Below are 27,704 nucleotides of genomic sequence, written 5' to 3' on the forward strand. Positions count from 1 at the left end.
CCCAGGGTTTCTTCATCTTCCTTTAACTCTGCTTCGTTGGTGAGTTTGGGGGAGCAAAGTACCACCCCTGATAGGGGAAGATCAATAGGGACCACTTAAGCAAAGTGGACGTATATAGGAGTCTGTGGGACCAGGTGCACCCAAGTCCCCCGAGGATGTCACTGTGGCACCGCTCTCCATCATCTGCAGATGTTCGTGGTGACAGGAGAAGGTCCCAAATAATTGGAAAATGGTAAATATGCCCATTTTCAAGAAGGCGAGAAGGAGGATGTGAGGAACTACAGGTCAGTCTGCGGGAAGATTATGGAGAAAATTCTCCTGGAAGTCATTTCCACATACATGAAAGACAAGAAGGTGATTTGGAATAGTCAATATGGATTTACTAAAGTCAAATTCTGGCTGACCAGCCTGATTGCCTTCTACAATGAAATGACTGGCTGTGTGGGGAAGGGGAGAGCAGCAGTTGGTTTATCTTGACTCTAGTTAGGCTTTTGACGTGGTCTGCCGTAACATCCTTGTAGTCAAACTGGGCAGATGGGTAGTTTATAAAAATGGGTGCAAATTGCTCAAAACGCAAAGCTTAAAGAGCAGCGGCATTCCTCAGTGTTCAGTACTGGAGCCCATACTGCTCACAGTCTTCACCGACGATCTGGATGACGGTGGCAAACACTCCCCGGCGGTGACACCAAAATGCGGGCAGCGGTCAATACACTGGAGGGCAAGGCTGCCGCCCAGAATGATCAACGCAGGCTGGAGAAGTGAGCAGACAGGAATTTCATCAAGTTCAACACAGACAAAAGCAAGTCCGGCACCTGGGACAGAATAACCCCATGCAACAGTACAAGTTTGGCACCGACTACCTAGAAAACGTCTTGGCAGAAAAATGCCTATAGAGGCTGGTGGACACGTTGAACGTGAGTCAGCAGTGCGTCCTAGCAGTGGTGAAGGAGAAAACTGAAATGTTTGTTCAGCCCCCTTGAAAAAGGGAGGGGAAGATGTAACTGCTGCATTCAACTACTTATGGGTGGTCACAGGGGAGATGGAGCCAGAGGCTTCTTGGAAGCGCACAGCAAAGGGCAGAGAGGCAATGGACACAAGAGGCAGAAAGAGAAATTCTGAGAAATTTGTTTGGTTGTACGGAAGAAAATCCTTCGCAATGAGGGTGGTCAAATGCTGCAAAAGGGAGAGAAAGGCTGGCAGGTAGAATCTTTGTCCCTGGAGATACCTGAAACCACAGGACACAGCCCTGGCAACCTGACCTAACTTCAAAGCCAGCCCACCCAGGACTGAGGTTTGGATCCTCAGCCCAATCAGACCTCCAGAGATCCCTTTCAACCCATTTTTTTCTCCAATTCCCAGCTTTCTCTCCTCTTAAATGAAAACAACAAAGTCTTGCTCCAAAAATGACATTGAATATGTACATGCATCTGGGTTTTTTCATCCTGGAAGATTTCATTACTCTATGAGCAGCATTTATGTTAGCATACATAAGCAATCCATGTCATTTCATATTCTGGGAGAATGGTTTTAAATGGCATAAAGAATCATCATAGTGTTTACCTGTATCACGTGTTGTAGAAAAGAAAGAATGGTTACTCCTGTTACTTTTTGCAGCCAGTTTTTCCATTTTATGTGGAAGCTTTGAAAGATTGGTGATGATTCCAGTATGCTAGTTAAAAACCCCATTTCCTTCCAAATCCAATAACCAGCATGATTTTAATAAATGCCTGTGGGAGACTTATTAAAGAACCCCAGAATAACTTTGCTCCATTGCCTTTTCATTTGCCATCAGCTTGTCAGGAGTCAATTTCCTTTATTTTTGTACATAAATATTTGGAATGTACCAGAACTTTTAAGGAAGGTTAAATTTGGTGGACCAGATTCCCACCTGTGATAAAAACATGAGTGTGTAACTGTGTACCTGTATACACATCGTAAAAGGGACTTGTAGGCACTGTTGGACTGTTGTAGCTCACAGAGCGTCAGGGTGATAACCACAAATAATTTACAGCAGCTGGCTTTTGGAATCCATGCTTCCTCTTCCCCAGCTTTAGGGGTTGGCAACAGAGGAATGTTGGAGGATGCTGCTGCACATCAGGCTCCAAGCCACTACAGGTCTCCTGCCATTGAGGTATTCCTCATGAGACCTGCGGTCTGTGTCCCTGCTTATTTTAGTACCTGAAGTTCAATATTAAGAGAGATGGAAGACCCGAGTGAAAATCTGATCTTTATGAGCAACCAAGAACCCAACCGCTAAACCGAAGAACAGTGCTGCAACTGGCACGTTCAGTTAGTTAGTTAGTGGTGTGGTGGGTGCTGGGAGGGGAGGGGTCTCTTGGGAAAGATAAAGGAGCAAAATTGTTGGTGGACATTAGTGAACTTGAGTTCTTAGAGACAAATCTACAGGTGGCTATCAAAATATATATTTTCTCTAGTTAGCAGCTCAGAACATGCATGCCTCTGAGTAAAATCAGTGTTTGAAAAGGATACATACCAGATCCACATATATGCAACTATTCAGAAACAAGATTTTATTTTCCTGATTTTTATGCTCTGCTGTTCACCTTGAAATGCAAATGCTGAAGTTCTTCCAAACACGATACCTGTTGCGAGCGCCAATGCCCATTTTCATGCTTTATGGTTTTCTTTTAGCGTGTGGAAGAGCCCTACAAATTGCTGAGAAGTAAGAAATAGTGACACTAACACAAAAATGAAACAAGCTAAAGGAAGAAAGAGAGAACATTCATATAATAATTGTGTTTCGTAACTGTATTGTGTTCTAAGGCCACAGGATTCAGCTGGGGATTTTCCAGTCAGGAAGACATAAATACAGGCTGTGTAGGACAAAGACTGCCAACCTGGTATTTCCAGAAAATGGTAAATTTATCATATCGTGCATGTGCAGCATGTACAAATGCACCTTTGGAGAGGAGTCAGGATTACTAAGTAAGCATCTGTAAAACCAGCTGCACTGTATAGGTGCAACGGCTCATTTCAGTTCTTCCCAGGAGCGTTGCCCACACTGTGAAAGCACGTAGAGAAGCTTCCCGAAAGCGTGTCTTTCTGCGTGGTGTCATACAACCTGTGTGTGAGTACTGCAGATTTGTTCAGATTTTCAGATGTTGTGCAAAGTGAGCTGGAACAACTGCTCATGTGCAGCAGCACCACGCCATAAATAATGATCACATTGTCCAAGATTTGCACGGACAAAATTCCTGGGTTTCAAAACAGGTCAGCTTTGTCTACTGCTTTTTCTTCTCTTGTTTGCATGTGACTGGTTTGTATTGCTTTAACTGGGTTGTAATAGTTCTGTGTCTTCAGATGTGTTTGCCTGATTTCTGTAACAGCAGGACACCAATATGAAACTACCAAGTACCCTCTGGTTGTGAGATACACAGTCAACTTGAGTGTAATGATACATGCAGTTAACATAGGTATATGTGCTCCTATAATTACAAGGCGTTAGCTATGTCTAAAGTGCCACAGCTGCTGTAGTTGGTGCATTTTTGGTGTGCTTTGACTGCTTTTAATCCAGTAGCAAATACTTGTAGTGCTACACTGACCTACGCAACAGGAAAGGTTACCCATTCCAGTACGTGTTCAGGATCCCTGGTCCTTTTGCGTTGGTGGGGCAGGAGCATCCAACCGCTGTGGACCCACATTAGTTTGGGTCTACCTCAGTGTACTGCAATCACGCCGCTGATAGCAGCACGGTCTTGGTTGTTTCAGTTCCCTCGGCATTATTTTTAGCTGTCTGCCAATGTAGAAACACAGATACCGGCTAGGGAAATCGTGATGTTATTGTATCAGTTTCGAATGAATGAGATAAGACCACATCTGTCTTTACAACCAGCAGCCTTTGAATTTGGCTGCAGTCCGCATCCAGGCACGTATGTGTACTGCAGTGTTTGCTGCAACAGCGGTTGTGACAACCATGTACCAGCCTACTTTTAACTTGCCCTTTCCATACCAGCCTCTTTGTATTTCATCCTGCAGCTGCATCACTGTGTGCGGGGTAGTCAACATTAAGCCCTTTCTTCTCCATTTTGCCTTTTCTTTTTTTTTGACCGCATGGACCTTTAGGTCTGTATTTGCTTTGAAAAAAAATTATTAAAACATTCTACAGATCCTTCCTTACATGGAAAACCTGTAGCACGAACAATAACAACTGGGGAAGTGTTTGCTTCCCTCTTCTGTTCCTCACAGAGTTGCTGTCAACATCAGCTCAGGTGCGATGACGGTTACGGCACGGACTCCGCAGAAGCTTCTTTTCGGACAACTCGCTATCACGCTAGCTGGTACAACTTAAACCCAGACAGCAGCTGATGAAGCGTATCCCTACTTCTTAACGCTGCCTGCGTTCGTCCCCGCTTAACCCGGGAGCGGACGAGGGGAAAGCGGCGGGTTTGCCGCTGTACCGGGGGAGGAGGGTCCCCCCCGCCTCCCTCCCCTGCCCCCCCTCCGCCCGAGCGGCACCACCCGCGCCGAAACGAAGGCCCGAGCCGGGCTCGGCACTCCTCCTCGCCCTCCGGCGCCCACCGCCCCGGTTCGAGCGGAGGCAGAAGACCCCTCCGGCCTCTCCCCCCTCCACGGCCGCCCCCCGGGCGCGGCCCCCCACCCGCGGAAGAAGTTGCGCGGGGGGGGTGGGGGTGGCTCGGCCGCGGCTTTCCCGCCGCCGGAGCTGCCGTGCGCGGCTCCCTTCTCCCTCTGGAGGGAGACACAGCCCAGCTTTTGGCTGCCGCCGCCGCCGCCGCCTCCTCCCTCCCACCCCTGCCCCTGCCCCCGCTCCCCACGGGGGACCGGCCCAGCCCGGCCTCCCGCCGGAGGGGAAGGGGGAGTCCCGGGGGAGCGGCGGCGGTGCCTTACACCCCCGCGGAGGGGCCGCCGGGACTCCACGGGGATCTCCTCCCTCCTCCTCCTCCTCCTCCTCCTCGGCCACGTGCGCCTGTGCGGAAACTTCGCGCCTCGCCGCTTGGGAGCGGAGGGGAGAGCCGCGCCGAGCCGCGGGGGCGGTGTGCGGGGGAGGCGGCGGCGGGCAGGGGGGACGGACGGACGGACGGGACGGGACGGGACGTGCTGCCTCGTAAAGGGGCCGGGGAAGGGGAGGCGAGCGGCGAAGGAGCCGGGTGACCCGCGGGGAGGAGAAGGGGCGTCCCTTTGCCCCCGCGCGGGGCGCGCTTGGAGCTGCCCCTGCGGTTCCCCGGCGGCGGCCCCGCGCCCCTCCGCGGGGCGGTGCGCAGCGGTGCGCAGCGGTGCGCAGCGGTGCGGAGCGCGCGGGCTGGGCGCGGGGCGGCCGCCGGCGGCGGTGAACCCCGCGCTCTCCAATTACTTTTCCCGGGAGGGAGAAGGCGGCGGCGGGAGGGGGGAAGCCGCGCGGCGCGCGGGCGGCGGACCAATCAGAGAGGCGCTAACGGAGGGACCGCTGCAGGACGCGCCGGCTGTCGCTGCCGCCTGCCGCCGCCGGCGGGGCTGGATCGGGACCGCGGGCGGCTGGCGGAGGGGCCGGAGCCGCGCCGGGCTGCGGGACTGCCTCGCCGGGCTGCGGGACTGCCTCGCCGGGCTGCGGGACTGCCTCGCCCGCCGCTCTTCCGACAGCCGACCCGCGCTTCGTCCTCTCTGAATTCTTCGTTTTTCCCGTTGCTTTTCCCGAGACTCTGAAATCGCGCACCAGAAACACTTCAAGTCTTCCCTCCCTCGCCCTTCCTCTGGCCCCTCCGAGGTGTTTTCCCAGGGAGGCGGGGGCAGACCCGAGCCGAGCCGGGCCGGGCCGGGCCGAGCCGAGCGCGGCGCCGCTCCATGCCCCCGGGCGCTGGCGGGGCGTGTGCCGGCGATGCCCGGGCGGTGAGGCCGGAGCTCCCCCGCGACGGGAGGCGGCCGATCCTTCGGGGTTTCCAGCGAGAAGCGGGGCTGCAGGTAGGTGAGCGCAGCGCTCCGGGGGCGTCCGTCTGTGTCTGTGTGTCTGGCTGGGCGCCGGCGGGGGGGGACACACACGCACACGGACACGGGTGGGAGATGCGCTCCGCGGCTGGCGGAGACCCCGCGGCGGCGGGCGGAGGGTGTGCGGGGCCCCGGCTGCTGCCGCCGGCTGCCCAAAAGTTGGAGGAAGGCGGGTGGGGGGGGCAGCTGCCCTGGCCGGCCTGCCGCGGCTGCTGCCGGGCGCCGGGGGATCCGCAAGGCGCTTTTTTTTCCGTTGGGTGATTTTTGTTTTTGTTTTTTTTTTTGTTCCTTTTAATTTTCTTTGAGTTTATTGGAAGGAACGCTTCAGCGTTTCAGCAGAGCCGTGGGGGTCCAGGGGAGCCCCCTCGGTTTCCAGCCCAAGTAGCGGGGTGGGAAGGGTGGCCGCCGACGGGCAGCACCCCCGGTCACGGCGGGGTTTTACTCTGCCCCGGAGCCCTTCGGAGGGTTTGTGGGAGAGCGGCTGAAGGAGCGAGGGGTCCCCTCCCGAACCCTTGAGGCAGAAAGAGCCGTGGAGGGACGGTTCGTGGCTTCCCTGCCTGCTGCGCGTAACGCTCCCCAAGTTGCGGTGCGTGTAGTATGGAACGTACCTTGGCCATCCACGCTGCTGGCTTTGCGTTTCCATTTGCCTACTAAATATGTTGCAGGTTCTGTCTGCCACAGTGAGAGGGCTCTCCCCGTATTCCACCCCATTTAGAGCTTTGCAAGAGAAAGTTTTAAAATGCTTTGTTTCTGTGGAGCTGTGGGCTCCAACGCCAGGTTATCGGTGCAAAGAATAAGGAGCAGTGGCTTGCGCTGCCCTGTTAGGAGTTGCCATGCGTGGCTCTTCTGTGTGTTTCCTTCTTACCGGCGGTTAAAGTCATTGCTTAAAGCTTTTTAAATTATATGTGTAGTTACAGTTGTCTCTTTCCAGCTTTTGCTTGGAGACCATCAGTATTTTTCTTAGAGCACTAAGTACCTCACTTCTACCACCCACCCCCCAGTAGACACCGGCTCAGTATTTAAAGCACCGTGCTTTGACTCCTGCAGAACTGTCAATTTAAATAATAAACATACTCAACCCCTATCCCTGAAAGGCCCGTAAAGCATTCAGGGTCTTAGGGTCTTTGCACAGCAGTGGATACATTTAAATTACTATTGACTAAATGATAATTGTTATCTGGTTTCGCGGTCTTACCAACTAGTTTCAGACATTAGCATTCAGCCTGCTATATGTTTAACACTTTAAGGCTTCTTTATGGGCTGATCTAAGTGAAGTCAAATTGATAAATTAAGATTCTTTTCTGTAGCGTAGGGTAGACACTAGAAAAATAGTAGTTCAATGGTACTAGCTTAGCTGAAGTTGGGAAAGAGCGTACTAAGGCATTTTTATCAGGGGTGGCAAAGGTTACATCTTTTGTTATACTTTTTCACAGTAATTGTGCAGTCATTTCATACTGATGCCTGAATTGTTCTGTGAGTGTATAATTAACAGTAGTAAAGTCATTCATATAAATTTCATTATTAACATTTTATTTCAGAGAGCTGGTACTGCTGAGACAATACTGAAAGCTGTGTGTTTTCTTGGTTTCATAAAGTCCCAATTTCCAAACCTACAATACTGTTGTTCTTAGACGTGTAAACTACCTAAGCGCCATAATTTCAGTGGAAAGCTTTGCTCAGCTAGTTGATAGCAAATCAGGATTACTATTCACTGGTTCCACATGTTGTTTGAACATAAGGGGGCTTTCAAAAATGTGGTATTAATTTTAGATATGCTGCTGGTAGTGGGTGACTGAGATAAAATCTCTATTCCTGTCATGCTGTTTTAATCAGAGAATGACGACTAATCTGGCAGTATCTTTTATCATACTGGACATACAGGGTAACCTTTTTACCTGTCCCTTCTTAGGATCTGAGGGATCTCAGCTTTACGTCTGGATGCTTGTAATGCACTTGATAATTCTGGTGGGGAATACATGAAAAACTTGTTCTGAATGGAAGTAAACAGATGTGTGTACAGACGGATATTGGAGATTGCTTTACTGGCAGGTTGCAAAGTGATGATTCACTGAACCCTATCTCGATTTACATAAAGCAAATAATACTTTACACTGGATTGTGGTGGCAGAGAAGCATGTAGCAGCCAGGAAGTTTCATAATTTCATCACAGGTGATGACAGACTTGGTAAAGGACATCTCCACAAATGCAGGCTATGTGTTTTTGGTAAGCAAAACATACCGTGGAATTTTTCAGATCTGAGCATCTTCACACTTAAATTTATGGCTGGCTGTATTGCTACTTACCAACCTCTGTAAAGCTCAACTGGTGTATTAGAAATGTGTTGCATTAATTACGTTGCATGTTTTACTTACGATAAATAAGGAACAGAACTGTGCTAACTAGTTATCACACTGAATGAAATAACTGACTTTGGAAGACACAAAATCACATTACCTAATACTCATCTACACAACAATGTGATCACCATCTTGCAAAATTATTCTGAATGATACAACTATCAGTGAGCAAGCAGTTCTATGCCCCTGTTTTAACTTCTGCAGGATTTTATTAGAAATGCTTCATTAAGTCACATTATTCTGCAGCTGTTTGTTCACTGAAAATTAAAATAAAACCCAGGAAGTTTATCCAGCAAAGCAGTATTATTTCCTTTGTTAAGTACTGAAAGTTCAAACAACAAAAAAAATCCTTTAACATCAGTGTGCCAGAAACACTGAGTACATTCTGGTTTTGTGATATATGGATGACATTTACTGATGCAATTCATCAGTGTATTTATTAGTCAAACGTCATCAAACAAAGAAAATTAATGAAAGTAAACAAAGACTGCGTGATGATACAGAGGCTAAAGCAAGGGAAGACCCTACAAATCTAATTAATTAATGTTCCATCTCTCATTTACAGTCTATATTTAAACATCTCATTTAAATGACGTTTGTTGTCTTTGTCCCATCGATTTGCTACTGCAGCTGCAGATAATTCAGGTAGCAATAGCTTCTAATTTGAAAATGCATTTTCCATTTACCTTTTGAAATGCTTAGTTTTAAAGGCATTGAGGCAGAAGTTGCGTTTGGATGAATGTAACAGAAGGGTCCCGTGCCAGCAGACCTCACTACTGACCTGTCCCCATTCGCAACCATTTTTATGTGTTCAGAGGGGCATCCCCAGCTGATGGAGACATCCATTGCTCCATTGAAGTAGTTGAAGCTCTGACATTTTAAACCAGCTGGAGATTTGCTCCGTTATCTTTAGATCACTGAATTTAAGTGTGCGCTTTAAAAGGATTTTGCTTGCCTTTTTTTTTTTTTTTTAGGATGAGAAAACGTGCATAGTGTATACTGAGCTTCACAGAATCCATTGTAAGTGCACACCTTCACATTTGAAATAATACTTTTTAAAAACGGAGGCCCACTCTTGGAGCCATTTCAACAGGAAGTTTGGCCCAGCAATTTGGTTTTGTAAGCTGTTAACGTATACTTCAAAACACTCTGCCTCATAACTCTGTTCGGACTTACAAAACTCATCAGACGTAGGAATGAACGTGGAAACATCAACAGTAATGTCGTTCATTTTTCCTGGTGACAGCTGCAAAGCTATCTCCTTTTGCTCTTGGTAGAACTTGGGAAGATAGTGATTTTTGTGCTTTGATTCTTTATACATCCTTGCCAGCCACTCTTGCTTACCATATATAGTCAGTTATTTATCAAAAGAGGAGACAAAATAATAATGGCTACCTAATGTACTTCTTCATACTGCTAGTGCAAAACAGTCACATTTTTAAGATAAACAATTCAAGGCATTTTTATAGAGCTTCTTTCATGCAGCGTGTTTTGAAAAATGCTTTGGAGATAGAAGAGAGAAAATAATAAAGACATCGTGCTTTACTGTACTAGTTATGGCAGGACACTATGTACTTTCATAAAATGGGATGAAGTCCCTAAAAAAAGCTTTCTTAGCTTTTTCTTCTGTTCTGATACGTCAGGACACTGATTTGTAGAATGCATTGCAGCTGTAGCTATTGCTTCAAGTAGCACTAGAAAATGCTTTGTATGGATTTCATCCTTAGTCCTTGCGTGATTAAGCACTTAGAGGAGTAGCTCATGTATCTTTTGTGGTATGGAAGAATCACTTATATCACTGCATGTGTGAAAGTGGGAAACAGTTTTTTTTCCCGTGTTTAAAGCTAATCAAACCTCATAATCCGTACTATGTTAATAGCTTACATTTTCCAGTAGCCTCACTTCACATCTTGCTGATCTCGTAATATGAAACTTGAACACAGGTCTCTCGGCACCCGGGCAGCACTGTATACAGCCGCGTCGACCTGTGTGAGCATCCCTTTAACAACGCCAAGGGGAGAGCCATAGTGCAGGGCAGCACGCAGGTGAAAGCACACAGAGGTTTTTTTGGACTCGTGGGCATTTGGTGATCTTCTATGCTTAAATCACGGATTGGAATTAAGGCCACGTAAGGTGTTTTAGATTGCCGAACTAAGCAGGTAAATAAATGCGCAAACACAGTTCAACAAACCTGTTCAGTTGTATAAATAGCAAAATATTAAGAAATGGGTTGGTAAGTATAAAACATTTTTGAAATAGATAACCAAGTTTTTACTCTTGGTTGTATGCCGGCCTCTCTCCGTGTGGAAGATTTCTTGCTTCGGTGGCAATATTAGCATCCCCTATTTGAAGATGAGGTACCGGACTAGACGGACCACTAGCTTGATCCAATAAAGCAATTTCCTTCTTGAAATGCAAGGAGGCGGTATTGCAGTACGGTATATTTTAACTGACTTACTGGAACCAAACTGCAAGTTGTTTAGTGTACTGGTTTTGCTTTATTTTTCTGTTTTAAAAGGAGGATATAACACATTTCTAAAATAAATCTCTCCATAACATGCAGTCTCACACCAGCTCTTTTAGAGACAGGAGCACATTTGCAGTGATACTCCCATACCGGATGTTTTCCACCCCCCCGCTGCCGTTTCTGCATCACATACTGAGGAGGCAGAGCCGTGGACTCCGGTCCATCGTGCCAGAGACCGGTTATAGCTGTGCAGTGCGTGGCCCTCCACTCGTCTCTGACGGGTCGTGTCACGGGATGGGGGAGAGGGTATGGTGCAGCCCTTGGGTCACCAAATGGCTTTTCGTGCTCACGTGAGCATCTTTGTGCAGGATGCTCTTCCTGGTCCCAGGCTCTCCCCGTGGCTTCTCCCTTGCCATGTGAAAGTACACGTGTGGGAGAACCTGCCCCAAAGCCTCTGCTGTGCAGTCTCGGGCTGGCTGCCGCCTTCTGCTTCGTGACTCTGCAGCTGGGAGGTCTGTGAGCACTGCATTAAAACTATGTGCTGTAGATCCCCTTTCGGTTGAGACTTATTTCAGTGTTTGTTCCCATTTAAGATAGCCGTTTGGCCTTTTGAGTTCTAGGCTCCCCCGTAATTTGTCATTGGCTGTTGCGTCATTGAACTTAACGGCACTGCAAAGTAATGCAGAATGGCTCAATGGCTCCAAGGAAAGATAATGGCTTTCTGTGCTGTTTGTATGTAGGAAACTGTTTGAAATTTGAATGTTTACCAGTATGGGATGAGAGTCAATACCATCTGAAGCTTGTCTCATGGCTTATCTAAAATGAGTTAGTAGTCTTAGTTTGGTTCTTACTGTGGAAGCGTCCAAGTCGCAAAAGTCAGCACTAGCAAAAATTAGGATGTGCGCCTGCTGTGTGCACAGGGAGGCAAAACCTGAGGTCTGATCATGCAAGGCATTTCAGCTGTAAGCATGTGGCTTCAGTGGGACTAGTCAAATTAATTATGTGCTTGAAGACTTATCTGAAGCGAGCCTGAATGAACGTTGCTAATTGCTTAGAGTGATCCATGTTGAAGGCATGTAGGTGGAGTGCTGTTGAGACAGCTATGTTTGTGTCTGTATTCTGGGTACAAATTTAAGAGTTGAGCTTTGTTTCGATGGCTTGTCAGTCCTACACCTTTTACAAACATTCAATCCCCTTAAATTCAGAACAGAGACTATATAACAGCAGGTAATTTTCAGAAAGACGCTACAAGTAGCTACCCTGTATTATGGTATTAGAAACTACAATTACAAACATGTAAATTTTCAAATGTGATGTTACTGGTGTGGCACTAAAGTAAAATATCATTTTCTGACAAAGTGTGTCGGGCTATGGTATTCCTGCAAGAAATGAGGTCATGTTTAAAGCTTAATTGCAGAAAAAAGATCGGTTTCAGCACCATCACAGGAGAAGAATACCCTCTCTGGACTGTGTTACCTGTGTTTATTTAGCTTTGAAATTTTTTTATCTCTCTATTGTAACAAATAAGCCATACTTAAATAAGATGGGAAGTTTTATCTTGAGGTCTGGTAACAGCAGCAAATAAAGTGAGATAAGTTCTGATTTATAAGCTTACTGGAATCTGGACAGAAGAAATATTGTATTTGTATGCAAAAAACATGCAGTAAATTCAGATATGCTGTTATCAGCCAATACGCTTAATGTTGCCTGACACTTCTCATTATATGATCCTCCTTTTTTCTGCTCAATCTAGAATCATGAGGGATATCCCTTGCATTGGAATTAAGGTAATTCTTAAAACACATCACTGCCAAAGTGTCAAAACCTTCATAATTGAGGCATTACATTACATTGGTATTTGTTCAGTGGATGTTCAAAGAAAGAAGTGGCCATGAACCCAGGTGCTGGTTGAGCCTCCGACTTAGGAAATGTTTTTTTCCCCCCATGCAGATTCATTTTCCTTTATGGCAACAAGATTTTACTATTTTCTGTTCATAAACATTATAATTTGATTGTTCTGGTTTAACCCCAGCTGGCAGCTCAGCCCCACGAAGCCACTCGCTCGCTCCCCCCCCCCCCGGTGGAATGGGGGGAGAGGATTGGAAGGGTAAAAGTGAGAAAACTCCTGAGTTGAGATAAAGACAGTTTAATAGGGAAAGCAAAAACTGTTCATGCAAGCAAAGCAAACCAAGGAATCCCTTCCCCACTCCCCCGGGCAGGCGGGTGTTCAGCCATCCCCAGGACAGCAGGGCTCCATCACGCCCAACGGGGACTGGGGAAGACAAACGCCATCGCTCCCAACGTCCCCCCTTCCTTCTCCTTCCCCCAGGTTTACATGCTGAGCATGACGTCCCATGGTCTGGGATCTCCCTTGGGTCAGTTGGGGTCAGCTCTCCTGCACCTCCAGTCTTCTCACTGGTTGGGCAATGTGAGAAACAGAAAAAAAAGGCCTTGATGCTGTTGAAGCACTGCTTAGCCATAACTAAAAGGTCCCTCTGTTATCAACTCTGTTTTCATCACAAATCCAAAACACGGCAACTTACAAGCTACTATGAAGAAAATTAACTCTACGCCAGCCACAACCAGTACAATCTCCACCCCTCATTCTCGACCATTTACGTCATGCTCAGGTCCCACACTATCCAATACACCGTCGTTAACCTCCTCCCCCCGCCTTCCTGCCATTTGATATATATATACACACAGATGTCATTCCCTTAGTCAGTGGACCACCCCTGTATAATGTCTGCAAATGTCCACGCAGCTCATTTAGTCCGTGACTTGGGTTCTGTCTGTTGGGGTGGTCGCTCAGGACGACATGGAGTCGTGTGGAGTTACTGGGCACCAAAGCCAGCTCAGGTCGCGTTGCTCCTGCTGCTTCTGAGGCTTGTCCTCCACTGGTTTGGGTGGCTCCTGCTGTAGTAATTCCTGTAACGTGCAGCCCAAATCCTGGGTTACAACGACTTGAAGGTGTTTCTGTTACAACCTCCGCCCCTGGTCCCTTTGGGCCGGGTTATAGGCTTTGACGTCGCAACGAACTATTCCCCTTGCCGCTGCTCCAGCGTCCATAGGCCGCAGCCTCTTTAGCGGTACGCCTGCTGCGGCCTGCACTCATCCACAGCCGTGGTCACGCTGAGGCGCACCCGCTGCGGTGCGGCCTTACCCGCGGGCCGCCATCCCTCTGGGGATGTCCCTGCTCTGGCATGGCCTTAACCCGTGGGCCACGGTCCCTTCAGGGGCGTACCACCTGCCTCATGGCCTTATCCACGGCCACAAATCTAAAACACGGCACCTTGCGAGCTACTGTTAGGAAAATTAACTCCATCCCAGCCAAACCCAGTACACTGGTAGCGGTATTTTTGGTGATTGTATCCCAGATCTTGTTCTACCACGTAGATAACTTGCGGTCAAAACCTAAGAAAATAAAAGAACATAACTCCGAGTGACTTTCTTCCCCTTTTCAGCTGCTCGTGCTTCATCTGGGAGTCTGAGCCCATGTGCTGCAGTACCTCGTACATCACCTCGTGCTTTGAGATGGCCGCGTGGGGCTTTTACGGGGCTTTGGCCCTCGCGGTGGTGCGGGCTGGTGTGGCGTGCGTCTGGCTGTGGCCGTGCAAATGCACGGCTGCCTTCTCCCATTCTGATCGTGTTCACGTCTCATGTCACTCTGGGGGTCTCTGCTTATCTGAAAATATACCAGGAGAAAGTTTAAGCTTAGCTCAGCTCTTCTGAGCTTCTTCCGCTTCGAGGCTGTGGTGTAATGTTTTAGGTTTTGTTTTTTTTTTTCTTTTTAACAGTACAATCGTTCTTAAATGTTTCAGAGTTTCTTTGGAGTTGCCTTGAGTTGTTGCATTATTATAAATGTGTATTTGACATCTGGTAAATGCACACTTCATGCTTTTAAAAAATGAAGTATGCTTTTAAAATCATACTCAGAGCAATGCGTACATAACAGTTACTATGTTTTCTTATCAGAAGAGAAATTACAGAATTGCTAATTATTCATGTATATGAGTTCTACGTAAAGCCTCTCTGTGAGAAAAGTGCTGACACAGCTATCACTATAGCTGCATGAATACACCGAGTCTCTTTAATATAACACTTCGTTCCCATTCCCACTTTAAAAATTGAACTCCCAGTAATGATGGTCGTATTATCCTCTTCCTCATCATCCTCCAGCTGCTCATAACCTAACTTTTTCTCCTCTAGCTGTCCTTGCCCTTCCTTTTCTCTTCACTGTTCACCTCATCTGCATTGGTGTCATACAATGTTTCTGAATGTCAAGTAAATGCAGACTGCAGTCAGCATTACCAAATTGCTTTCCTGCCAAAAAAGTCTCTTTTCATGTGCCATGACCCATCATGTCACAGTTAGCTGCAAGTCATTCTGATTCCCAAATTTACAATATATTTTCTATTTAATGAGCTATTAAACATTATGCACTTTTTAACTTCATCTTTTCTGACTAACTGCATTCCTCCTGATAATTATAGCTTTAGAAAGAAACAATTAATTTGAAACCAATTCTGCAACAGAAGTGACATTATTTAGATAGCATTCCTCCATATCCATGCTCTAGGGATTATCTCATTAGAATATATTTATATTTGGAAACTCCTTGAGACCATTATATCAGTCCAATAGCCACCACATTGTCATCAATAATATAGACAAGACTACTGCATATGCTATTTTAATAAAACAGAAAAGGAAAATAGATACATGGATGGATGAATAGTTAATTTTTGCTTTGACTAAATAAAAAAAAAAATCAGTTTGTGTTCTTTCTCCACCCCTGGAGAATGTTTTCAGTAAACTTAAGCACAAACACAAGTAATATTCCATAGGTATTGCATAGATGTGGACATTTTGGAATTGGTATGTTATTCTCATGTATTCTTTTGGTAATGGTAATATTCAATTTATTAGAATAAGTTGTCAGATAAGTGGTTGTCTAATAAAAAGTTTGCAAAAATTGCAAGTGACTCGGTAATGATGAGTAAGTTCAACCTCTGTTGCTCACAGGTTCCGTTACATCTGTGTATTTATTACATCCATTAATATCTACTACTCAGGCTGTATAATCTTGGTTTTGTCATTGTGATTAATTATATCTAGTTAATGGATACAAACCGAATGTATGTGCATTCTGCCAATAGCTTAGCTTGTGGTGAATCCCAATAACCTTTCCATGAATTCAATTTTTTTTTTTTTTCCTCTGCTACTTAGAGTTCCCCTTAAGCAAAATATGGATATGATTGACAGAAGGAAACTTTGTCCATGACCCTGCCATGGCAATAGGTAGAAATGTACATTTTAAAATGTCTTCGTCTTTCAGGTTTGAACCTCATGTTCAAGCTGTAGTAAAAGCAAGTCTCTGATAGACTTCCCTCCTTCATTGCCTATCGGAGCTTATGCCAAGTTCTCACAGTTACTTTGTGGAACAATATTGAAAATATTCCGAGGGGAAAATTTCCTTTCTCTGAATCACTAGGTGTTAAATGCTGATTTAAAATAAGTGCAATATACATATGATTGAAAAATGTGCTGGGGGGTTTTGGAGCTACGTAGAATCCTCGTCACCTTCGTAGCTGAGGGGTGTGATGTGTATCCTCTGCTCTGCTGGATACTGTAAGTTCACAGCTTACCTGTGCCTTATGCACCTTTGCACCCCCTTTTGACTAAATAGTGAGGTATACAGATGAGTAAGTAGTTCAGCAAACAGCTTCACTTCTCCCCGCATTTCTCTTGAAGCTGGAACTTGTGGGTTCAGCACTGCTTCAGTTCACTTTCAATCTCTTCTGATTTCTTGGTGTAGTAGCATGACAGGCCTAATTCTGTCAGCTGAAATAAAATATTTCTCACTAGTGAATGATTAAGGTGATTCAAAACCAGATTTTTAAAGCAAAATGTTTTTTATTCCCCCAAACTTCCTACCCATTAAATGAAGAGATACAAGTCTGTGTATACCCAATCCTACATAAACTTTACTATTTTACTGGAAAAAGTAAGAAGCTATGATTTAATGCTATGTGCACAGCTATTCTGAATTGATATTTCAGTCTCTCTGTGTCTTTCTTCCAGTGTTGTAGCTCAAGCAGTTGTTGGTAATTCATGGCCTCCTTCCTGGAGAGACGATTTGTAGCTGTCTGGTTCTTCTAATTTCTGTATGTATTCTGGTCTTGACCAGAAGATCTGTATAACTTTTATCTAGCACCTGAAAAGAACATCTTTCCAATTACTGGCCAAGCTATTGTGACTTTAAGTTATTGTCTCTCCACAGATGTATTTATTCTTCTTTTTATTTACAGCTAGTACTTCCACTTGCATATAAAATACATTTACATCCCAGTAAGTATAACAATCCTAAAAAAGTTTTGCACTGATTGTATATGAATAGTTATGTGACAGTCAGAAAATTACTGTAAATTGGTCCACATTATCAACAGAAACCATGAGATAAATGTGCATAATTTTGCTGTGTATACAATGCATTCCTGGTTCAGCAGTGGGCTGTGGAGTTCAGGTCATAGTAGTGACAGATTGTAAAGATTTAAAGGTACATCTTTCTCTGCTTTACCACTTTTGGGGTTGTTGTTTGTTGGCTAGTGAACATTTTCTCAGTTGGTCTTTGCCCAGGGATGACTCAGGCCTACTATAATGGTTTCAAGTATTAGATTATGGGTAGTTTTGGAGGTAGAGGGGATGTTGGAGCTCTGTACAAAATGGTATGTTGGGTCCCACAATGCGATTGTTTCTAGTGGAAATTATTATTTGAAAATCCTTGTTCGCTTCAGTCTCTCCTTTCCCCTCATGTCAGGAGAATTCTTGAACTTAATTCGTTGTCCATGAAATAAGAAGTCTGTGATTGGAGCCCACTGGAAGAGGCAACAGCATGATGGACAAACAATTTCTCTGTTTTGTTTTTATCAGCTGTCGCTGAGGTGACTATGGTCTTGATAAAGACATTTAGTTCTTATCCAGTAGTTCTCTTTTGTGAAGGAGAACAGAAGCTGCTCTGTTAAGGAACTTCAGCAATGGCTGGAGCCAGAGAACAAGTGGGGCTAGACTCTAACAAAAGAAGGAAATGAGAATGTGAGAAAAATACTGCTTTGTACTTTGAGGAATGCTTTGTCATATTCTTTCCATTGGTTAGAGGTAGCCAATGTTTCACATAACATGGCTACAGGAGGACTTCCATAACGCTAACTCATGCAGGCATTGAACAGTCGTTCCTGTTTCGGAGGAAAGAAACTACCTGGCCTCTGCCTTCTGTTCTATTTTTATTTTGTGGTCTTTTCACGTTTGTGGAAGACATTTCCTTAGTGTTTCCCAGAAGTGTCTAACCATACATTGGAGAAAGGCATGTCTGCCTATGACTTTCTATGGAACCCTGGTTTGTAAGGCCTTTTCATTCTTAACTATTGTAAATGCTTCCTAGCATTGAAGAAGACAAAACCATAATTGGGGAAGAGGAGAATGATGAAGAGATTATGCATGTCCTTCCTTTTTTAATTTAAACAGTCTTTAACTTAGGCTTCTGTCCAAGAAACACTTTCTTTGAAAAATGAGACCAAATTTATTGTTCCATTAGATTTTTTTGCAGGTTTTTTTTTCTTTTTTAAATTGTGATTGAATGGAATGATGTCTTTGATTAGTAACTGCATATTAACAATGAAGAACTTCTATATACTTATAAATACATTCTTCTACAAAAATTGGATTTCTAGGTTAAATGTCCCTCACCCCAGTGAATAGAAATACCAATTACCTGAGTACTGGTGTAGCAAGAGAGCACAACTCCTTGCTTTTCTTTTTACCAGCATAATAATTTATAATAGTAATTTTCTATGAGAGTTTTAATTTACCAGTTAAATTTCCAATGAGCTTGTCATGATTCCTGAACTTTGCCGTTTGAGGGCACTTTCTCCTGCCTCTGATTCCTTTCAAGTCCCTCTTTGGGCATAGCCATCATTTTGCCATTGCATAGTACACACTGACCTTCAACACCAGGCTTCCTTGGCAGGTCTAGCTGACCTGGGACCATGGTTGAATAAAACAGCCAGAAAAATTTTAAAGCCAAAGTTATTTTTAATACTCGGAATCAAATGTAGCAAAATATAAAATGGATTTTGAAACACAGGCCGTCCATTCTATCTGACCCTTCAGTTTATCTTGTCCATTTGGCAGCCCAGGTTGGTTTGGCTTCTGCAGTTGCTCAGAGATCTGGGTAACAATAGCTTTCTGAGAAAAAGTTAAAGGACTTGAGCAACAGACACCACAAACAAGACAGAGATGCAGCTAATTTTGCAACTGCTAGCAGTCCTGTCATTAACGTTGGTTATTAAAATAGCATCATATGCCTTCATGGTTAACTCCATGTGTTCAGTTTTCTGCCAGCCTTCAGTACTATAAAGCTTTCAGACTGAGTACCGTATACCTCCTTTTTAGTTTCAGTCTCGGAGGTGATGAAGGAAGTTTAAAACCTGCTCAGATGGCCTAGATCTGTCAGAGAAAAGAGAGTCGAGCCCTTCACATAACCATTGCAGATACTCTGAAATTCACTCTACGAATCTCATATAATAAAAGCTCTTTGGGTGGCTGATTTTGATGGAAAAGGTGAAGGTGGAGCCACCTTTGAGCATTTTCAATGCTGATAAAACTTGTAGTTGGAATTTGCCTTTTTACTGATATTAGCAAGTCTGTAAGCTGGAGAACAGCTGCCATTGTGTTTTACCACTGTCTTTTGTTACTTGATTGGCCTGAATATCTTTTTCCCAGCAATTAAATTTTATGATTTGGAATGATGCAGCTAGGTGTAGCAGTAGTCTCATAGTACTATGTTTCTTTGCCTGTTCAAAAGCATGGTAGTAATTCTATTTTTTGAAATTATGCTTTCTAATCTTGAAGTCTCTGCTCAAAAATGTATTAAATCTCCTGGTATTTGGAGAAGAGTAATAATGGTGCATCATCAAATAAAATTCCTGAGCCAGCATACAGAATCTGAAAAGAACACCTTTTTAGACATCTCCCTCTCTTTCTCAAAAAAAACCCCCACAGCCCCCCACCAAACACAAGCTACACAAGATTAGAAGTAAATACACCTTTAGTTGTGATTCATTTTGTTGTTAGAAAATGAACCCTTGCAAAGCTACAATCAAAGTTACAGTGTCCTATCTTAATGATAATAGAAACTCCTTCTTCAGAGACTTAAGTAGTGTGCAAAGGGTAAAACACTTTGTGTGTCACCTTGTTGCTACTTTGTGAAGTTTAAAGAGTCCAGTGCTGCTTGGGTTTTGGTGTTGGAGGTTCGGTCACAGCCTACCCAAAAGGACAGTAGAGGCAGGATTCAGCTTGAGATTGACACCTCAGATAGGTGTCCAATTGTATCTGTGTATATGTGAGGTAGTTGCTTTAACTTCATAGTCAAGGGGGATCCAGGGTAGGGTTCAGGTGCATAACATAATTTAAAACACTCTGGAGTATCTTGTGTGGCCTGCAAGTGCTACTTCAGATGGGTGCAGAATCTGATCTGAATCAGATGCACGATGCCTTGCATCATATATGCTAATCCCTTCCCTTGGGCATCTCAGACGGTTCTAGATGGTTATGTTCGGGCATCTGAATCCTGTTCCTTATCAATAGACCTGTAGAGTGATTCTGCTTGCTCTAAAACAGATACCTACTTTGGATTAGCTGAATTGTACTTCAAGTCACAGCAAGTTGGTCAAGTTGAATAGCTTGCCTTAAAGATGTATTTTAACTATTGGTAGTGAGCATTTTAAATGTGTCAAAGTATCTACTTGGATGAGGTTTATAGCACTGTATCGGATCTATGACATCAGACTTCATGTTTAGTCAACTGAACTGAGTACTTGTATTTCAATGCTTAAATTTAGGTGTCTTAATCTTGAACATATCGGTACCTATGTTACTAGATCACAGGAAGAATAATAGCATCACATACAACAATTATGAAATTAATTAGCCTTGGAGGCAATTTCTGCTAAAACTTCTATTTTCATCTCTTTCTTTGTCATTTAGTGATGTAGTCTAATGCAAAACCCTAACATGTGAAAAAATACCTCTGCTCCCAATTCAAAGGCTGGATCTTCAGCTGAGGGCTGAAAAGTCTCACAAGTTATGAGCCTGTTAGTCAAACTGGGTAAGCTAGATTTAATGTTCCTGATAATTCTTAGAGAAATAAGTAAGTAGAGAATAACTTCTTAAAAGTAGGTCTGGAAAGGGTGATTTCAGCTTTCCTTCTAAATCATAAAGAGTATGTCATTAATTAAATTTTATTTCTCAGGTCAACTTTTGTTGCTGAGAGCATCATCCGGAAGGATAGTTAATTTCAGAACAAGCATTTATTGGACTATGGTGTAATAGGGGGAAACGAGAGGAAGAGTTTCCACATGAATGAATCATCATATACTGAATGTGTGTAGAAATCTACTTACGGAGTTTCAGAGCAATAAGCCAAATGGGCAGTCCTGAAAGAGGCATATTCTGTATTAATTATTTTTGTGACAGCGGCACTTAGCGTTAACCCGTCAGGAGTGAGGTGCTGAACAAAGATGAAGCAAAAGGTTTTTCTGTCCTTTACTTTGGTTCACTTCCAAGACTGACCCCTGCAAGAGAATCTTTCAGTCCTTAGTCCTCACTGCAGCTGCCTACTATTAGGTCTACAACTATAAGCGAGAACGTTGTCCTAGCTGTGGCAGTGGTCCCTGCACCTGGACCCATGAGGAGTGGGAAGTGTGTAATTTCTAACATCTGCTAGTGTTTTATCAAAATAAACAATGAGAATGGTACAAAGATTTCCTTTGGGGTTTTGATTTTCCCATGAGCGACTTGACTGTGATTCATTAAGTTTCTTTAGTTTTGGCTCTTTGTAGAGTATAGGTCTACTGGCATCAGTCCCCAAACTCCCATCGTGCTCATTGGAACTGGTTAGAATCAATCTACAGAAACGGAAAAAAACCACCAACAGAAAACATAACAAAGCAACTCTCCTTCCTTTGTCTAATGGGAGTAAGTAATATAAGAAGTACACCCGCTTTACTACTTCTTAGATTATTAAACTCTTTACTCCAGAATTACAGAGGATCATAAACATAAGAAGTAGTTTTGCTTATCATTTGTGTTGGGAAGTGATTCTTAGTGTAGGCAGCAGCAGTTGAAGTCACTAGGTAAACAAAATGCTTGGGCCCCAACCCTGACATGATTAGGCAATCTACCCTCTCTCCTCGTCCTGTATCCCCCTCTTTTTTTCTTCCCCCAAATTCTTCTCTTCACTCCTCACTATCAGCAAAATAATTTTTAACTGTATTTTAATTTTCTGAGGGTCTTCAAGGCTCTTTACTATTTCTAGACTATGAAGAACCTGCCTTGATTCCTCCAATACCTGTGTTTGAGAAGCTCTTGTTACAGGACACTTATATTAGCAGGACACCAATATCTGACTAATTAGGGAGGAAATGTTCAAAGAGTATTGAATAATGCAGTTTTCTAACTTTCTAATTAATTGCAAAACACATGAAAATTTTAATTATGGTTGGAATGATCGTAAGTACCATTTTGTGAAGAGTTCTTTTAATTTTAATTGCAAGAAATGATGTGAATAACCAAAGATATAATATTTGAAAAAAGGTTTCTCATGCTACTTATAATACAGACATAAAATATTTTATGGCAGGTAAAATTGTAAGCTCCTGCAGGATTTTGAGGATTATACTTCTCACAGTGAATAAACGTTATCCTTCTTATGTACTTAGCTGCCTTCTTTTATAACCACAAAAAAAAAAAAAAGAAAAAATTTTTAAATTTGCTTTTAAAATGCTTATACAATGAAAAAAATAATTAAAATTCCTAGTACATTATTTGTGATAACTTGCGATAACTGTTATTGCAGGTTTCAAAACTAATGACCTAATCTGTCTTTAAATGTTAGAGTGGATAGATATACTTAGATTGATGGATACAGTTTAAAACCCTAGGGCTGTCTATAATAGAAAGAATTAGCATCAGCAATTTGTACAGCTGAACTGACAGTGAATGCTGTTTAGGTAAAAATGAATGAAGGATGAACTTTGTTCAGCCCTGGTTCAAAGTTGCCATTACATATCGGACGGGGTTTTGGCCAAGCCACGAGCCTGTGTATGGCTAGAATGCCCATTAGCTCTGTGATAACATCTTTAAAGCAAGACACGTAATTGTTAGCAACGAGGCGATACGACATCTGCTTTGGGCCTTTTTTTTGCTGAGTTCATACAAATGCATTGCGCAAAACCGAGTACAAACAGCTGCCCAGCAGTACTTGTGCAAAGTGGGACATTTCTGCTGAACCCATTTCATTCCGCTCTCTCTATCCCTTGGATGGGATAGAAGTCCTTGAAGGCTGTAACGCAGCAGGGTCTCTAGGAAGCAGCTCACATGCTGTACACATGCATATGTACCTGCTGTAAACAAACACAGACTTTGAAAAAGAACAGAAAATAAAACTGATTTTTATCTAGTTCTTGATTATTTACACGGTGGCTTTTGTAGGACCCATATTGTGTTTGTAGTGAATATCTGTCAAGAGTCATTCTTTCCCCATATCAAGCAGATTGCATTATTAACTTGGGTTCACTATTTGCTTTAAAGTTGAAGCATTGCTTTTGTAGCTTTTGGCAGGTTTTATTTTGATTGCTGTATAGATGTATTTATAATCAGCCCCCATTTTTGCAATAAAAAAGGAGGGAGATAACAGAACTTTGGAAGCCCTTCTGAATTGTTTCACCTTTCGTTTCCTCACCAGCCTTCCCAAATAAGTATATTGGCATCATTTCCTAGAAGAAATTTTGCTACTCTTGCTTAGTTCATATGGTTTCTTTTCCATAGCAGCGTAGAAGAGAGCATCAGAAAAACTCTCAGTAGAATCTTGACTTTCATTCTACTTCCACTCTAAACGTAGGTGAGGAAGTCTGCTTTCTGGGGAGCTCACTCAATTTTTTGTAGCGTCCAGCTGACCTGCTGGGCTACATCAGTGGTACTGCTTAGTGCTCACGGGAATGAAACTTCAACATGAGGAGACAGCAGCTTTTAGCGTGGGTGATGCAGATGTCTCTCTCAGAGCCAATAAACCCGATCTTCCCACTCACTCCAGGCAAAGCATTTTTTGGACAAGAGGTCTGCATTTTCACCTGATGCATGCCTGTGGTACTTTATGGTAGGGATATGAAGTCCTTAGAGCTTCCATTGGCCTCAGTTATAATCTGCAGTTCTGCAACTCCAGGTGGAAACTTCCTGTAAGCACAAATTAAGATCGCATGTGTAAACCCTGAGACAGCCTGCATAACTTAGTGTCATTTGTGCATGTAAAAAGATTATATGCATACAAGGCAGCCCATACGCTGAAAAAACAACACTGTATTTTAATCAAGTGCCCTAATTAAATAAAATTTAAACTACTTGTTAATCTGTCTGCCCTGAGGAGTCCTGACTCGAATCTGTATGAAACCCTTCTCTACACTAAAGAAGCAGGCATTGCCAGGACAAAATTTTGAAAAATTCCTGGAGATACAGCTTGCTTCAAAGGCAGTCAGGAAGTCCTGGGCAAAGGAGATGAACCTTAGTAAGGTTTATATTCAAGTAGTCTACTCAAAGAAACTGATCCCCACCTACAGACAGTCTTCACCTAAATAATGTTTTTGCATACCTTTGCTATAATGATATCTGCAGTGGGTTTTATTTCCAAGACTTCTGCAAAACATTCCCAAGAGAAAGTAGTTTGCTGATTGCAAGCAGTGTGTCGTGTGTTTAATTTCTTTTTTCCCCTTTCTTTCTCTAACATTTAATTGAAATTTTTGGCTTCAAGCCAGATGTGATTTAGAACATTTTTAGGTCTCGATCACTGAACAAGCTGTTGTTAGAACTGCATCCTCATTGCACAGAGGATGAGTTGGCATTTCTAGTTCAGATTTAGTTCAGTGATTGTAGCTATTATGCAGTACACGTGACAAGAAGGACCTTCGCCTTTGTGCTTTAGTTAGAAAGCTTAGTTAGCCAGGAGATGCTGTCGTGTCAGCTGCAAGGTTAGAAGCACTGTGGACTTTGGATGCTTGGGAGAGCTGTTACAGTCTTAAGATAAAATGATGTGGCTCTTTTGTGCAAGAATTGATATTCAATGCATTTTTAGTTGTGGCATTCTCTGTTTCAAGCCCTAGTGAAACAACCTGAAAGCAATAATCACATTAGCTAATCAAACCAGAATTTGAATCACTTTTTCTGATCTAGACAAAGCTATCAGGACAGCTGCATGTTATTCCGAGGACCAAATCTGAGTTTTCTGCAGGTGCTTTTGATTAGTCCATAAATATGCCTAAGCTTGGGCTGCAGGCAGAAAAATTTCAGCTGATCCAACATGCATATTTTCCTGTAGTTCAGGACAAGAAGATTTTGGCCCTTGATATGTGTTGAATTTTTTGAAATTCTACGGAGGAATGCTTTTATGACCTTACCTGTGATTATTGAAAAAGCTGTATTTCCACATCATAGTTTGGAGAGCAATTTTCAAAATTGTGGAAAATGAGAGCTTGAATAGCTATGCAGTTATCTATGATGACCTGGACAATTTGCATTGACCTGGTTTAATTTTAAAGGAAAAAGTATCTCCTTTTACAAATCTTACCTCACTTACACGTTCTGTTTGATTTCATGTATCGCTGTGTTGTTGATGCTTCTGTATATAGGAAGTTTACTGTCCTCTGTTGGGGTTATATACTGTGTGTCTCGTATACCAGGTGCAGTAGAGCATTACTGAGCCCTAGTGATCTCTTACTCACATTGGAGCACCTCATCTTGTAGGAGGATCGGTAAATCAGGCTTCCTTTTCTTTTCATGTCTGGGCTGAAGGTACTGTTTCTCAGCCCTTCGGTTTGAAGGACTGAAATTTCTCCAGAAACAGTACAGCGAAGTTGGGTATGAAGCTTGTTCTTTGACATGGGACCAGTTCAGGTTGAAGGAGAACATACTCCACGGGAGGCAGTGTCCTCCGTTTGGGAGCTGCTTGGGGGTAGCAGACTCTTGGAAAAAGGAGTTGGCAGTCTGAATAAACATCTAGCACCGGTGAGTACTCCAGCGCAGTGTGCAACTCTCGTGCTCTGTCTGAAGCTGAGTAAGTGCTTTCAGAATCTTTACGTAGTCGGTTAAAATTACCCACTTCAGTTATGATGTGTCCTTCAACGGGCTGATGGAGAGCTGGTGTTCACACGTTGGGAGTTCTGTGGAGAAAGGTCATCCTCATGTTATCAGGAAGTGTTTTATAGTAAACGTGGGGGCCAAGCCGTTGAACCTGTGCATCTGGAAAGGAGTGCTAGGTAGAGGAGTGTGACAACATTTAAAACAAACAAACAAACAAAACCCACATTGTTTTTTAGTTCAGAGCTCAAGACCTATTTTCGGAATAAAATCTGTCCTTGATGGTTAACCTGAAATAGAAAACAAAACATGAAGGATGCCTTTCTTTGTTTGACCTTTCCTACTTCATACATCTCAGCATAATGTTGTTTACAATGTAAATATGTTTAAGTATTTTAAGAACAAGAAGCAAGATCTCAAGTTCTGGAAGGAGCTGAAAAATGAAGTGAAACTTTTGGCTGCCCTTCAAAAACTTCAAATCCACAAAATCTTAGATCAATGAGCTTAGCTCATCTAGAGACTTCTCAAAGAAAGTGTTGTATGTACAGATTTGTGGCCTAAGCATAGATGTTTTCTGAACCGCGCCTGTGAAAAATGGATCAAATGCTAGATTTCATAATCTGCTTTCTTTGATTGCCTGGAATAGAAGACTGTTCATAAAAAATTGTTTTCAAAATAAATTGGCTGTGATTCCAGGGAGATTATTTGAATTGAGATTTTTTGGTCATGACCTTGAAGAACAAGTAATAGGTAGCTTTTTTGATTTTTTGGATATTTTGAGGACTTTTAGATGTAACTGTCAAAAGAAAAGCAGCATGCCAATACGAATGACCAATAATAAGCTAATGTTGATTAGGTTTTTTTCTTGCCTGTTGAAATGCTGTGGCTCACCTGCTTTGTTACAGAAGGGGAAAAGAGTCAGCTTCTCTTCTGAGTGCTCTTGGGATATTTATTTACAATTCAGCCTCTATCCAAAATTGCAATTTAGGGTGCAAGAGAAGTGATTTCGGAAGTGATGGATGATATTTGTGTGTGAAGCCAAACAGATGACAGAGTCCTTTTCATTGTCACATTGAGAACTCACGGAGAGCTGTTGCAAGGGCAGTAAGACAGAAGCAACTCTGGCACCGTAAGTGCTGGCGATGGTGTCCAAATTCAGCGAGCTGCTACCTGGGATGTGGGATGCCCAGGACTTGGGTAATGTTTGCATGGGCAGTGCCAGCAGCTGGAAGGAACGTAAGAAGGTTAAAAAGAGTCATGGGGGAACGGAGGGAGCAAGAAGGCTACAGGGTCCAGCACATCAGTAGTTTTTGCTTGGAAGGGCGTTGAAGGTCAATGAAATGTACTCATAAACAGGCCGGAAAGGGGTGGCAGGTAACCCAACTTCTATTTGCAGTGCTTTTACTCCCGAACATATAAGAATGTAAGACTCGCATTGATGTGTAAAAGAAAATTAGTCTAAAGTCGTAACTGGCTGTAGAATTTGCTGGGATTTGGACGAGCAGAAGCAGAGGTGTGTGTGGCTGTTCCCTTCTCCCTCCCATAGACCACTCACGTCAGTGTTCAGCTACTTCGCTCGCTCCCCACACAGAGCTGACCTTGTTCTGGCTGGCCCTGTACTTTCTCATTTCTTTGTCTGTGTTACAGCCAGCTGGTTCTCTCTATGGAAATTCACAGCTAGGACCCTTTCAGCAGATGTCTACATGGCTTCAGCAGCTCTTTTCCTCTGCCCTTCTGTGGCATCATTAGACTTTTACCC

At 43.5% G+C, this 27,704-nt stretch overlaps 1 protein-coding gene across 2 annotated transcripts in view; it reads left to right on the forward strand.

Annotated features, from left to right (window-relative positions):
- The first annotated feature begins 3,049 nt into the window (after positions 1-3,049).
- The window catches only part of TAFA2 (TAFA chemokine like family member 2), a 199,571-nt gene continuing 174,916 nt past the window's right edge, over positions 3,050-27,704 (forward strand). Inside the window, exon 1 of one of the 2 annotated variants that reach the window (XM_075059120.1) lies at positions 3,050-3,231. In XM_075059120.1, the coding sequence (XP_074915221.1) occupies positions 3,179-3,231 (53 nt within the window). In that variant the 5' untranslated portion in view covers positions 3,050-3,178. Of the gene's footprint in view, positions 3,232-5,497; positions 5,914-27,704 lie in introns of those variants that run through there. The other variant, XR_012654633.1, reaches the window with a different exon arrangement.

The sequence above is a fragment of the Buteo buteo genome, chromosome 28 (assembly GCF_964188355.1).
Source record: "Buteo buteo chromosome 28, bButBut1.hap1.1, whole genome shotgun sequence".
In the NCBI taxonomy this organism is placed as follows: domain Eukaryota; kingdom Metazoa; phylum Chordata; class Aves; order Accipitriformes; family Accipitridae; genus Buteo; species Buteo buteo.